Source organism: Coregonus clupeaformis, chromosome 35 (assembly GCF_020615455.1).
Source record: "Coregonus clupeaformis isolate EN_2021a chromosome 35, ASM2061545v1, whole genome shotgun sequence".
In the NCBI taxonomy this organism is placed as follows: domain Eukaryota; kingdom Metazoa; phylum Chordata; class Actinopteri; order Salmoniformes; family Salmonidae; genus Coregonus; species Coregonus clupeaformis.
Genome location: NC_059226.1, coordinates 35,481,300 through 35,494,746, shown reverse-complemented (window position 1 = coordinate 35,494,746; position 13,447 = coordinate 35,481,300). Strand labels below are relative to the sequence as shown.

General features: G+C 47.8%; 1 protein-coding gene across 1 annotated transcript in view; it reads right to left on the bottom strand.

The window, feature by feature from the left end:
- Positions 1-10,473, bottom strand: part of LOC121551642 (cytoplasmic phosphatidylinositol transfer protein 1-like) — a 93,638-nt gene extending 83,165 nt beyond the window's left edge. The window contains exon 1 of the mRNA XM_041864347.1: positions 9,771-10,473. Coding sequence (XP_041720281.1) covers positions 9,771-9,818 — 48 coding nt within the window. The 5' untranslated portion in view covers positions 9,819-10,473. The remainder of the gene's footprint in view (positions 1-9,770) is intronic.
- Between the last annotated feature and the right edge of the window lie 2,974 nt (positions 10,474-13,447).

Genomic DNA, 13,447 nt, shown 5'->3' with positions numbered 1-13,447 from the left:
TTGTTATCAGTATAAAAGACACCTGTCCACAACCTCAAACAGTCACACTCCAAACTCCACTATGGCCAAGACCAAAGAGCTGTCAAAGGACACCAGAAACAAAATTGTAGACCTGCACCAGGCTGGGAAGACTGAATCTGCAATAGGTAAGCAGCTTGGTTTGAAGAAATCAACTGTCGGAGCAATTATTAGGAAATGGAAGACATACAAGACCACTGATAATCTCCCTCGATCTGGGGCTCCACGCAAGATCTCACCCGTGGGGTCAAAATGATCACAAGAACGGTGAGCAAAAATCCCAGAACCACACGGGGGGACCTAGTGAATGACCTGCAGAGAGCTGGGACCAAAGTAACAAAGCCTACCATCAGTAACACACTACGCCGCCAGGGACTCAAATCCTGCAGTGCCAGACGTGTCCCCCTGCTTAAGCCAGTACATGTCCAGGCCTGTCTGAAGTTTGCTAGAGTGCATTTGGATGATCCAGAAGATGATTGGGAGAATGTCATATGGTCAGATGAAACCAAAATAGAACTTTTTGGTAAAAACTCAACTCGTCATGTTTGGAGGACAAAGAATGCTGAGTTGCATCCAAAGAACACCATACCTACTGTGAAGCATGGGGGTGGAAACATCATGCTTTGGGGCTGTTTTTCTGCAAAGGGACCAGGACGACTGATCCGTGTAAAGGAAAGAATGAATGGGGCCATGTATCGTGAGATTTTGAGTGAAAACCTCCTTCCATCAGCAAGGGCATTGAAGATGAAACGTGGCTGGGTCTTTCAGCATGACAATGATCCCAAACACACCGCCCGGGCAACAAAGGAGTGGCTTTGTAAGAAGCATTTCAAGGTCCTGGAGTGGCCTAGCCAGTCTCCAGATCTCAACCCCATAGAAAATCTTTGGAGGAGTTGAAAGTCCGTGTTGCCCAGCGACAGCCCCAAAACATCACTGCTCTAGAGGAGATCTGCATGGAGGAATGGGCCAAAATACCAGCAACAGTGTGTGAAAACCTTGTGAAGACTTACAGAAAACGTTTGACCTGTGTCATTGCCAACAAAGGGTATATAACAAAGTATTGAGAAACTTTTGTTATTGACCAAATACTTATTTTCCACCATAATTTGCAAATAAATTCATTAAAAATCCTACAATGTGATTGTCTGTCATAGTTGACGTGTACCTATGATGAAAATTACAGGCCTCTTGTCACGAGTTACAAAGCCAGAACCCAGAAGCAGACCAGGACAAGGTAAGTTGAAACGAAGGTGAGTGTTTATTTACAAATTCAAGAGTGATGCTGAATAATCCAGGGAACAGAGCGGGCGGCGTTGATTAGTTGTTGGGGGTGCAGTGGTTGATCCCATCATGGCTCGGCAGCCGCCGACCACCAGGCAGAGGTTGGATGAAGGTTCCGGACGAGTGACTGCAGATGGAACAAAACGGAGGTAAGTAAACAACAAACCAACAAGGTGCAAAAACAACAAAACTAACGCTAGAAGCTCTAAGACTGATACTCTGGTAAACCTACTGTTCATGGCTAACGATCCGGCAGGAATGGATGTTAGGCCAGAGCCTAAGAAGGGTGATGATCAGGACCAGGTGTGCAGATTGCTGATGGGATGCAGGTGCGGAAATCAAGAGAGCTCCCCGGAGCGTTCCAGAACCCTCGGGAAACTGGAGATCCCGAGCAGAAAGACTAGTCCACAGACAGGACCCGACTCAGACTGCCGGGATCGTTACAGTACCCCCCTCCGACGAACGCCACCGGGCGGACTCCCCGGAGCGCCAGGATGGAGGCGGTAGAAGTCACGGATGAGGTCAGCATCTAGGATCTGTCGCCGCGGAATCCAACTCCTCTCTTCAGGACCATACCCCTCCCAGTCCACGAGATACTGGAAACCCCGGCCCCGCCGTCTGGAATCCATGATGCGTCGCACCGTGTAGGCAGGACCACCTCCGATCATCCGAGGAGGAGGAGGAGGAGGCGGAGGAGGCAACAGAGGACTGAGGAAAACAGGCTTGAGGCAGGAGACATGAAAGGTGGGATGGACTCTGAGCGTCCTCGGGAGTTTGAGTCGAACTGCCACCGGATTGATCACCTTCTCCACCACAAACGGACCAATGAACTTCGGTAACAACTTCCTAGACTCAGTCCGTAAAGGAAGATCCCGTGTGGCCAACCAGACCCTATCTCCGATGGTGTAGGTGGGAGCGGGGATCCGGCGACGATTCGCCTGGAGCTGATACCGGTCCGAAACTCTAAGGAGTGCCTTTCTGGCCCGATGCCAGGTCCGATGGCAACGACGAATATGGGCCTGAACAGAAGGCACTGAGAGCTCCTTCTCCTGAGAAGGGAACAAGGGAGGTTGGTAGCCATACAGGCACTGGAAGGGAGACATCCCAGTGGCAGATGTAGGGAGAGTATTGTGGGCATACTCAACCCAAGGCAACTGAGAGACCCAGGAGGTGGGGTTGGAAGAGGCCAGGCAGCGTAGCGTGGATTCCATCTTCTGGTTGGCTCTCTCCGCCTGACCATTAGACTGGGGGTGAAAACCAGATGTGAGACTGACTGTAGCTCCAATGGCCAAACAGAAGGACTTCCAGACAGCAGAGGTAAACTGAGGGCCACGGTCGGAAACGATATCACTGGGCAACCCGTGGACCCTGAAAACCTCCCTAACCAGGATCTCGGACGTCTCCGAGGCAGAGGGAAGCTTGGCAATTGGCACAAAGTGGGCGAACTTGCTGAATCTGTCCACGATAGTCAGAACGACCGTGTTCCCCTCAGAAGCGGGCAACCCAGTGACAAAGTCCAGGGCCAGATGCGACCATGGTCGCCGGGGAATAGGAAGGGGGTGAAGTAGTCCAGAGCTGGGCCGATTGGTACCCTTATTCTGCGCACACACTGGACAGGCAGCAACATAACCCCGAGTATCCTCGGCCATGGCAGGCCACCAAAAACGTCTGCGAAGAAACGCCATCGTCCGAGCCACGCCAGGGTGACAAGCCATCTTGCTGGCGTGGGACCATTTGAGGACCGCGGGACGAACCGACTCAGGCACAAACAACCGACCGGGTGGACCGTTACCGGGACCGGGCTGCGTCCGAAGAGCCGCCATCACCTCCTCCTCAATCTTCCACCTAACAGCTCCCACGACGCAGTTCCGGGGGAGAATTGTCTCGGTCTTGGACCCACTCTCCTCCGTCTTGGAGAACATCCGAGACAAGGCGTCCGCCTTGCCGTTCTTAGATCCAGGTCGGAACGTCAGGGAAAAATTGAATCGTCCGAAAAACAACGACCACCTGGCCTGACGGGAGTTGAGACGTCTAGCCGATTGCACGTAAGCAAGATTCTTGTGGTCAGTCCAGACAATAAACGGTTGCTCCGCCCCCTCCAACCAGTGGCGCCACTCCTCCAAGGCAAGTTTCACCGCGAGAAGCTCCCGGTTACCCACATCGTAATTCCTCTCCGCAGGCGAAAGGCGACGAGAGTAGTAGGCGCAGGGATGGAGTTTACTGTCCGTGGAGCATCGCTGCGACAGGATGGCGCCAACTCCCACATCAGACGCGTCCACTTCAACGACGAACTGACGGGCCGTGTCCGGTTGAGAGAGAATCGGTGCGTTGGTGAATCGCCTCTTCAAATCCAGAAACGCTCGATCCGCCTCCGGATTCCACTTGAAGCTCCTGATACTGGAAGTCAAGGCAGTTAACGGAGCGGCCACACGGCTGTAATCCCGGGATGAATCTGCGGTAGAAATTCGCAAACCCCAAAAATCTCTGGAGCTGCAATCTCGTACCGGGCTGGGCCCATTCCAGAACCGCTCTAACCTTCTCCTGGTCCATCCTAATCTCTCCCTTGGAGATGATGTACCCGAGAAAGGATGTCGTGTGGGCGTGAAACTCGCACTTCTCGGCCTTCACGAACAGGCGATTCTCCAACAATCGCTGCAGAACCTGCCGGACATGCTGGACGTGGTCGGAAGGTTCCTTCGAGAAGATCAGAATGTCATCCAGGTAAACAAACACAAAGAGACCGATCATATCTCTCAGGACGTCGTTCACCATACTCTGGAATACCGCTGGAGCATTGGTCAGTCCAAACGGCATCACCTGATACTCGAAGTGACCCATCGGTGTATTGAAACCCGTCAACCACTCGTCTCCCTCTCTGATCCGGACCATGTGATACGCATTGCGTAGGTCTAACTTGGTGAACACCGTAGCACCCTGTAAGGAGTCGAAGGCAGAACTCATCAAGGGCAGGGGATACTTGTTCTTGACCGTGATGTCATTCAACCCCCGATAATCAATACACGGTCGAAGAGAGCCATCCTTCTTACCCACAAAGAAGAATCCTGCCCCCCAGGGGTGATGACGAGGGACGAACGAGACCAGCAGCTAGGGACTCCTTGATGTAGGTCTCCAAAGCCTCACGTTCAGGGCGGGAGATACTGTATAACCTTCCCTTGGGGTAGACAGCTCCAGGGAACAGGTTGATGGCACAATCATATGGTCGGTGGGGAGGGAGTGACAGAGCCTTCTGCTTACTGAACACTTCCCCCAAATCGTGATATGTCTCGGGAACCAGGGACAAATCTGGGGGTTTAGCCTCAATCACCTGACTGGGAACCGAATGGGGACAGGCAGTCTTGAGACAGTTAGCATGACAATCAAGGCTCCAACTCGTTACCTTGCCCGTCACCCAATCGAACGTGGGATTGTGTTCCCTTCAGCCAGGGGTATCCAAGGACCAGAGGAACATGGGAAGACGGCAGAATGAAGAATGAAATCATCTCCGAATGATTCCCCGACAACAGCATCTTAACCGGTTCAGTCCTCATCGTGATACGTGCCAGACTACTGCCGTTCAGAGTGGTCGCTTCAATGGCTTCCGGCAATTGCTCCTTGGAAAGCCCCAGCTGTTCCACCAACTCGGCATCAAGAAAGCTTCCACCGGCACCTGAATCGATAAAAGCGTTAATCGCTAAGCTCTGATTCCTGTTCACAAGGGTAGCCGGAAACGGGGTCTGACAGAGGTACTGAGAGGTTGAAACTGGCTCGCTAAAAGTCCTCCCAACTTTAGCGAGCCGGGCAGTTTGACGACCGCCGGGAACAAGTGGAGATGTAATGTCCCGAGCTACCACAGTAGAGGCAGCAGTTGGTCTTACGTCTATGTTGACGCTCCTCCTTGGTTAACCCGTGCCGCCCCACTTGCATGGGTTCAGAATCGGAGAGAGGACCTCTCCACTAATCCTTTGTGGTGGAGAATGATCGACGTGTTCTGGTCCACCACCCGACCCGACTGGGAACTGAGAAGCTGATCGATTGGACGGACCCCATTGCTTCTCCCTCCTTCGCTCTCGGACTCGATTATCCACCCGAATAGACAAGGCTACCAAGCTGTCCAGGTCACTAGGCTCCGGATAGGAGATCAACTCATCCTTGAGCTGCTCCGACAGACCCTGGTAAAAGGCCGCTTGCAGAGACTCCTCATTCCACCCACTCTCCACAGCCAACGTCTTGAACTCGATCACGAAGTCGGCCACGCTGCGAGTTCCTTGGCGAAGCGAAAACAGGCGCCTAGCTGCGTCCCTCCCTCGGACGGAATGGTCGAAGAGCTTCCTCATCTCGGCCGTGAACCCCTGGTATGAAGCCATGCAGGGATCCTGTCGTTCCCAAACGGCTGAAGCCCACTCCAGCGCTCGACCACGCAGCAACTCAATCACAAAGGCTATCCTAGCCTTGTCTGTGGCATAAGAGTAGGGCTGTAGATCGAACACTAATCCACACTGCATAAGGAAGGAACGGCATCTTCCCAGCTCCCCCTCATATTTATCCGGCGTCGGAACCTTGGGCTCACGGAAGGACACAGCTCCAGAAGCGGCAGGCGAGATGGGTGAAACCGGTAGTGGATCCTCCACCGGAAACTTGCGTTGGTTCTGGACCTCCGTCAGACCGGTAGAAAGGTTCCGAACTGACAACGCGATCTCCTGTAGTACCGTGCTATGATGGCCCAACATTTTCTCCTGATGGGTAATGGCATGGCGAACAGAGTCCAGGTCCGCTGGGTTCATTACTGGCCGGATCGTTCTGTCACGAGTTACAAAGCCAGAACCCAGAAGCAGACCAGGACAAGGTAAGTTGAAACGAAGGTGAGTGTTTATTTACAAATTCAAGAGTGATGCTGAATAATCCAGGGAACAGAGCGGGCGGCGTTGATTAGTTGTTGGGGGTGCAGTGGTTGATCCCATCATGGCTCGGCAGCCGCCGACCACCAGGCAGAGGTTGGATGAAGGTTCCGGACGAGTGACTGCAGATGGAACAAAACGGAGGTAAGTAAACAACAAACCAACAAGGTGCAAAAACAACAAAACTAACGCTAGAAGCTCTAAGACTGATACTCTGGTAAACCTACTGTTCATGGCTAACGATCCGGCAGGGAATGGATGTTAGGCCAGAGCCTAAGAAGGGTGATGATCAGGACCAGGTGTGCAGATTGCTGATGGGATGCAGGTGCGGAAATCAAGAGAGCTCCCCGGAGCGTTCCAGAACCCTCGGGAAACTGGAGATCCCGAGCAGAAAGACTAGTCCACAGACAGGACCCGACTCAGACTGCCGGGATCGTTACACCTCTCTCATCTTTTTAAGTGGGAGAACTTGCACAATTGGTGGCTGACTAAATACTTTTTTTCCCCACTGTATGTACCTTACCAGATAACTGTATAGAGAAAAACAGGGACATATGTGGGGGTGGGGGTGTTAATTCCCTGTGACTACTTTCACAAATTCTCTCCAATGATTCATCTTCCACCACCACCACATTCATTTCTAGTTCCCTTTTTTCCTTTAACATCCTGCGTGTGTTCAGATGTATAACTTCTTATATAACTGATACACCTCTTTTTTGGCTGTTATTTGACTTTCTAATATGTTTATACACTGGGTGATGTTTTTTAATGACCTCCCATTCCTTATGTCATTAGGTAGTGTCTTATCAGGAGTACATGTCATTTGGCGGTAAACCAAATTTGTAAAGGATTTGAGAACATTCCCTTCAAAAAGCTGGTTAATTGTGATCAGTCCTTTTTCTACCCATCTACTGAAGCCACGGTCCATTATGGATGGCATAAAGTCGACATTGGTAGTTATTTTCATGGCCCAATGAGAGTGAAGTTGGCATTTCCAGTTCTTTCTTACTGCTGTCCATACCTTTAGAGCAGGGTTACCCAACCCTGTTCCTGGAGAGCTACCCTCCTGTAGGTTTTAACTCCAACCCTGTTCCTGGAGAGCTACCCTCCTGTAGGTTTTACCTCCAACCCTGTTCCTGGAGAGCTACCCTCCTGTAGGTTTTACCTCCAACCCTGTTCCTGGAGAGCTACCCTCCTGTAGGTTTTACCTCCAACCCTGTTCCTGGAGAGCTACCCTCCTGTAGGTTTTACCTCCAACCCTGTTCCTGGAGAGCTACCCTCCTGTAGGTTTTCGCTCCAACCCTGTTCCTGGAGAGCTACCCTCCTGTAGGTTTTACCTCCAACCCTGTTCCTGGAGAGCTACCCTCCTGTAGGTTTTACCTCCAACCCTGTTCATGGAGAGCTACCCTCCTGTAGGTTTTCGCTCCAACCCTGTTCCTGGAGAGCTACCCTCCTGTAGGTTTTCGCTCCAACCCCAGGTGTTACTAACCTGATTCATCTTATCAACCTGCTAATTATTAGAATCAGGTGTGCTAGATTAGGGTTGGAGCAAAAACCTACAGGACGGTAGGTCTCCAGGAACAGGGTTGGAGGTAAAACCTACAGGACGGTAGGTCTCCAGGAACAGGGTTGGAGGTAAAACCTACAGGACGGTAGGTCTCCAGGAACAAGGTTGGAGGTAAAACCTACAGGACGGTAGGTCTCCAGGAACAAGGTTGGAGGTAAAACCTACAGGACGGTAGGTCTCCAGGAACAAGGTTGGAGGTAAAACCTACAGGACGGTAGGTCTCCAGGAACAAGGTTGGAGGTAAAACCTACAGGATGGTAGGTCTCCAGGAACAAGGTTGGAGGTAAAACCTACAGGACGGTAGGTCTCCAGGAACAGGGTTGGAGGTAAAACCTACAGGACGGTAGGTCTCCAGGAACAAGGTTGGAGGTAAAACCTACAGGACGGTAGGTCTCCAGGAACAAGGTTGGAGGTAAAACCTACAGGACGGTAGGTCTCCAGGAACAAGGTTGGAGGTAAAACCTACAGGACGGTAGGTCTCCAGGAACAAGGTTGGAGGTAAAACCTACAGGACGGTAGGTCTCCAGGAACAAGGTTGGAGGTAAAACCTACAGGACGGTAGGTCTCCAGGAACAGGGTTGGAGGTAAAACCTACAGGACGGTAGGTCTCCAGGAACAAGGTTGGAGGTAAAACCTACAGGACGGTAGGTCTCCAGGAACAAGGTTGGAGGTAAAACCTACAGGACGGTAGGTCTCCAGGAACAAGGTTGGAGGTAAAACCTACAGGACGGTAGGTCTCCAGGAACAAGGTTGGAGGTAAAACCTACAGGACGGTAGGTCTCCAGGAACAAGGTTGGAGGTAAAACCTACAGGACGGTAGGTCTCCAGGAACAAGGTTGGAGGTAAAACCTACAGGACGGTAGGTCTCCAGGAACAAGGTTGGAGGTAAAACCTACAGGACGGTAGGTCTCCAGGAACAAGGTTGGAGGTAAAACCTACAGGACGGTAGGTCTCCAGGAACAAGGTTGGGCAGTCCTGCTTTAGAGTGTATCTTATCCAGTCATTCTTCAATCTAACTTTCCTCCAATGTAATTGGCCTAAAAATGGTAATGAAGGAAGGGGTATTCTTGGATATTAATTTTGCTCAATTTATACCCAACCCTACACAAAGTCTTGTTTAATCTAAGCCACCAAAGGATTTCCAAGTTAGTTCGTAGCTCATACAAGTGTTTTCTGTTTATCCCATATTATGCTAACTGGTTATCTCAAATAAAAGTAATGTGGTTAATTATCAAAAATTAAATAAACCAGCCTCGTTAGCATAATATGGACAGAGAGCTGTGACTACCAAATCTAAAGTTAATGATAACCAAATGGTCTAATGGTGCTCCCAACAACACAGAACAATGGTGCTCCCAACAACACAGAACGAATGACCAAGAGCAAGCCATCTGGACACCCAGTTCCCTGAAACAGGTAGTCAGAGCAGGGTTGCTCCTGAAAGACACATAATAACCAGCAGATAAGCCAGTGTCAGTCAATCAATCAATCAAACGATCAATCAGTCAACTCTATATTTGTACCAGAGGGAAAATAGTTACTGAGGCACTGTAGTTACAGAGTGCCAAAAGTCCTAACTGATGGTCGTATGAGTAGGCTAGTGGAGTGACCCACACAGACAACAACATACTGTAACATCTCTTAACAATGTTTTGTTAGTGTCTTAGATATGCATGTGAAGATTTTGCACTTCTTAAACCCATAAACCCAACAAGGAAAGTATGGCGTAAGCCTAGCATACTTCCAATAGCAACACCCTGTGGCATTAGCCTACAGTATTCTAAATAGCTCCTAAAATCAGTGAGGTAGAAAAGTTCTTCATAATAGGCATACCTACCTACTCAATCCAGTTTGCAGCTAGCATGGTAGACATTCCATAAAAAGACCAAAACGATACCTTGCATGCAACAGCCTAAAACCTTTCACAGTTTTAGGTTTAGTTGTAGGACAGAAGAAAACGCAAAATGTTCAGAAAAACTGGGAGATATAAGTAAAGTACCCTAACTTACCTCTTCCACTGTGAGCGGCATACATATTCTATATTCCTTCATCAACATATTCTTCCTCCGTCAGGACAGTTGTCTAAAAAACGACTAGAAGTCGAAAGGACGTTTAGGCTCTGTGTCTGTTGGCGGTCTATGGCAACTCAAACATTTGACAGCGCTAGCCAATTATCATCAAAGATATGAACGAGTCGAGACTGATAAAATAAAATAAATATTTATCTTTGATTAGAACACCTATGCTATCTCAGTCCAGCGTTGAATGTGAGCGTGCGCTATCCCACTGCAATCACACGACAGAGCAGAGCAAAGTAAACTCAGTCATTTTCTCACTGAAATCACGAGGGGACATCCACTAAAACGACCCATTAGCAATATAATTGGCACCGTAAACATCAGCAACGCTTCTGATGGTAATATTAGTAGTAAAAGAAAAGCATTACAAAAACGGTGATGAACTCTAGGCTAAATTCCTCTGAGCACTATCCAAGACTCATCCGAAGTGTAGTGTGGCAGTGCTAGCGTCCCCGACAAAGCAAGCACACAGCAAGCTCTGAATTGAGCCACGTTGGTCCCAAATCAGAATTGGCGAGTTTGTTGTTGTTGTTAGGCTACATCATCAAGGTGATGCTGCTGTCTGACCGTAAACTGACGATACTCTATTGCAACATTCAGCACTCCCTCTTTACCTCACAATGAACAGAAAACAACTGCCCATTCATTCTGATGTGGAAATAGGCAACCTGGTCTCAGAGCATTTCGTAATATTCTTAAAGTAAATCCGAGATAAACAATTTAGTATGATATGTTACGGTTTGTATGGTATGTATTAATTTGTGGATGTCCATCACGTTTGTGTTATATGCCCACCATCCACCCCGACCAACCATGCTACTTTCGTTTTTGGCTTAAGTAACCATCTGTCTTATGGAACCATACCAAACGTAACATATCATACACATTTAAATGTTCAGATTTAAATGTACTATGTTACATCTAGTCTGTGAGACCAGGCTGAAATAGGATGCAGCAACTGAAGTCACCCCGCTGCCTGCGACCCTGGGCGCATAACCAGCTGTGCATGCAGCTCAGCCGTAGATCACCAAATATAAATAACCCGTTTCACAATCTCAATAATAAACCAATGTATGTTTTTCGTCAGTAAAATATTTAATGTGTGCAATCATAACTGTGCACTATAGCTTATTAAATAAATTGATTGCATTATTGCATAACCATCCCTAATGTGAATGATGGTAGGCTATAGGATTTTTTTGCCTTCATTGCAGTGTATGGATCTAGAAAAAATTGGTAAAATAAAGCCAGTTCACAGAATCATACTGTAGCATCACAAATCACTGTATGGCCCCAAAACTGTACATCACAATGAGAAGCGAATGTTAATTTTACGACTTTTATTTTGAAAAGGACACATGTATGACACCGCCAGAACTCGCACTAAATTACAAAAGTTATTGATCTTGATAGCCTATATTATTTCAAAGCAATCAGTTCAGTGCAGTGCAGTGGGCTCATTTGCCACAGTCTGCCCTACAGTCTAGTGCGGTCAGGCGGGCGCTGTCCATGGTGCTGAAATGGCCGATATTTCAGTTTTCAGAGCTTGCAAGGGGTAATAAATAATAATAATATGCCATTTAGCAGACGCTTTTATCCAAAGCGACTTACAGTCATGCGTGCATAAATTGTTGTGTATGGGGGGTCCCGGGGATCGAACCCACTACCTTGGCGTTACAAGCGCCGTGCTCTACCAGCTGAGCTACAGAGGACCACCTGAGGAGAAGGGGTGATAGACATAGCCTACTACAGTGGTTTTCAAACCTCTCTCCCAGACGTTTCACACAATTTTGTTCTAGCCCTGAACTAGCTCACCTGATTCACCTATTCAAGGGCTTGATGATTAGTTGACAAGTTGAATGAGGTGTCCTAGCTGTGGAATAGTTAAAATACATGGAACAGCTGGAGATCCCCGAGGAAAGGTTAGAAAACCCTGGCCTACTACATTAAGGTATAGCACCCCACTGGGCAAATACTGGCTAAATCAACATAATTTATTTGTCATTTCAACAACAACAAAAAATAATTGTGATGACATTGAATCAACGTGGAAAACTGATTGGATTTGCAAAAAGTCATCAATGTAAGGGAATTTTACCTTTTTTTCACCCAAATTTTAAACTACATTCCAATAACATGGTGACATTTTTGTTGATTTCACGTTGAATTCATGTTTGTTGACAACTCAACCAAATGTAAATCAAAACTAGACATTGAACTGAGGTCTGTGCCACCTGGGACATCTCATTTTGATTGAAAAAAAGTAAACAGCTCCTTGCTTTCATAAGGAAGTGTTGTGATAATGTATGAATTCATAATTACATCATATAGGCATCCTAGCTGATTTGCAGCACCCATATGGGTAACACTTTACTTGACACCCAGTGCCATAACACTTTATGGCATGGTCATAACCATGTCGTAATACAGTATGTCATAACCGCTGACATAACTGTCATAATATGGTCAAACATTGTCATGACCCATATATTTACACCTGTTGTGACATAGAGTTGAAGTCGGAAGTTTACATACACCTTAGCCAAATACATTTAAACTCAATTTTTCACAATTCCTGACATTTAGTCCTAGTAAAAATTCCCTGTTTTAGGCCAGTTAGGATCACCACTTTATTTTAAGAATGTGAAATGTCAGAATAATAGTAGAGAGAATGATTTATTTCAGCTTTTATTTCTTTCATCACATTCCCAGTGGGTCAGAAGTTTACATACACTGAATTAGTATTTGGTAGCATTGCCTTTAAATTGTTTAACTTGGGTCAAACGATTCGGGTAGCCTTCCACAAGCTTCCCACAATAAGTTGGGTGTATTTTGGCCCATTCCTCCTGACAGAGCTGTTGTAACTGAGTCAGGTTTGTAGGCCTCCTTGCTCGCACATGCTTTTTCAGTTCTGCCCACACATTTTCTATAGGATTGAGGTCAGGGCTTTGTGATGGCCACTCCAATACCTTGACTTTGTTGTCCTTAAGCCATTTTGCCACAACTTTGGAAGTATGCTTGGGGTCATTGTCCATTTGGAAGACCCATTTGCGACCAAGCTTTAACTTCCTGACGGATGTCTTGAGATGTTGCTTCAATATATCCACATCATTTTCCTTCCTCATGATGCCATCTATTTTGTGAAGTGCACCAGTCCCTCCTGCAGAAAAGCACCCCCACAGCATGATGCTGCCACCCCTGTGCTTCACGGTTGGGATGGTGTTCTTCGTCTTGCAAGAGACCCCCTTTTTCCTCCAAACATAACAATGGTCATTATGGCCAAACAGTTCTATTTTTGTTTCATCAGACCAGAGGACATTTCTCCAAAAAGTACGATCTTTGTCCCCATGTGCAGTTGCAAACCGTAGTCTGGCTTTTTTATGGCGGTTTTGGAGCAGTGGCTTCTTCCTTGCTGAGCGGCCTTTCAGGTTATGTCGATATAGGACTTGTTTTACTGTGGATATAGATACTTTTGTACCTGTTTCCTCCTTTTGTACCTGTTTCCTCCAGCGTCTTCACAAGGTCCTTTGCTGTTGTTCTGGGATTGATTTGCGCTTTTCGAACCAAAGTACGTTCATCTCTAGGAGACAGAACGCGTCTCCTTCCTG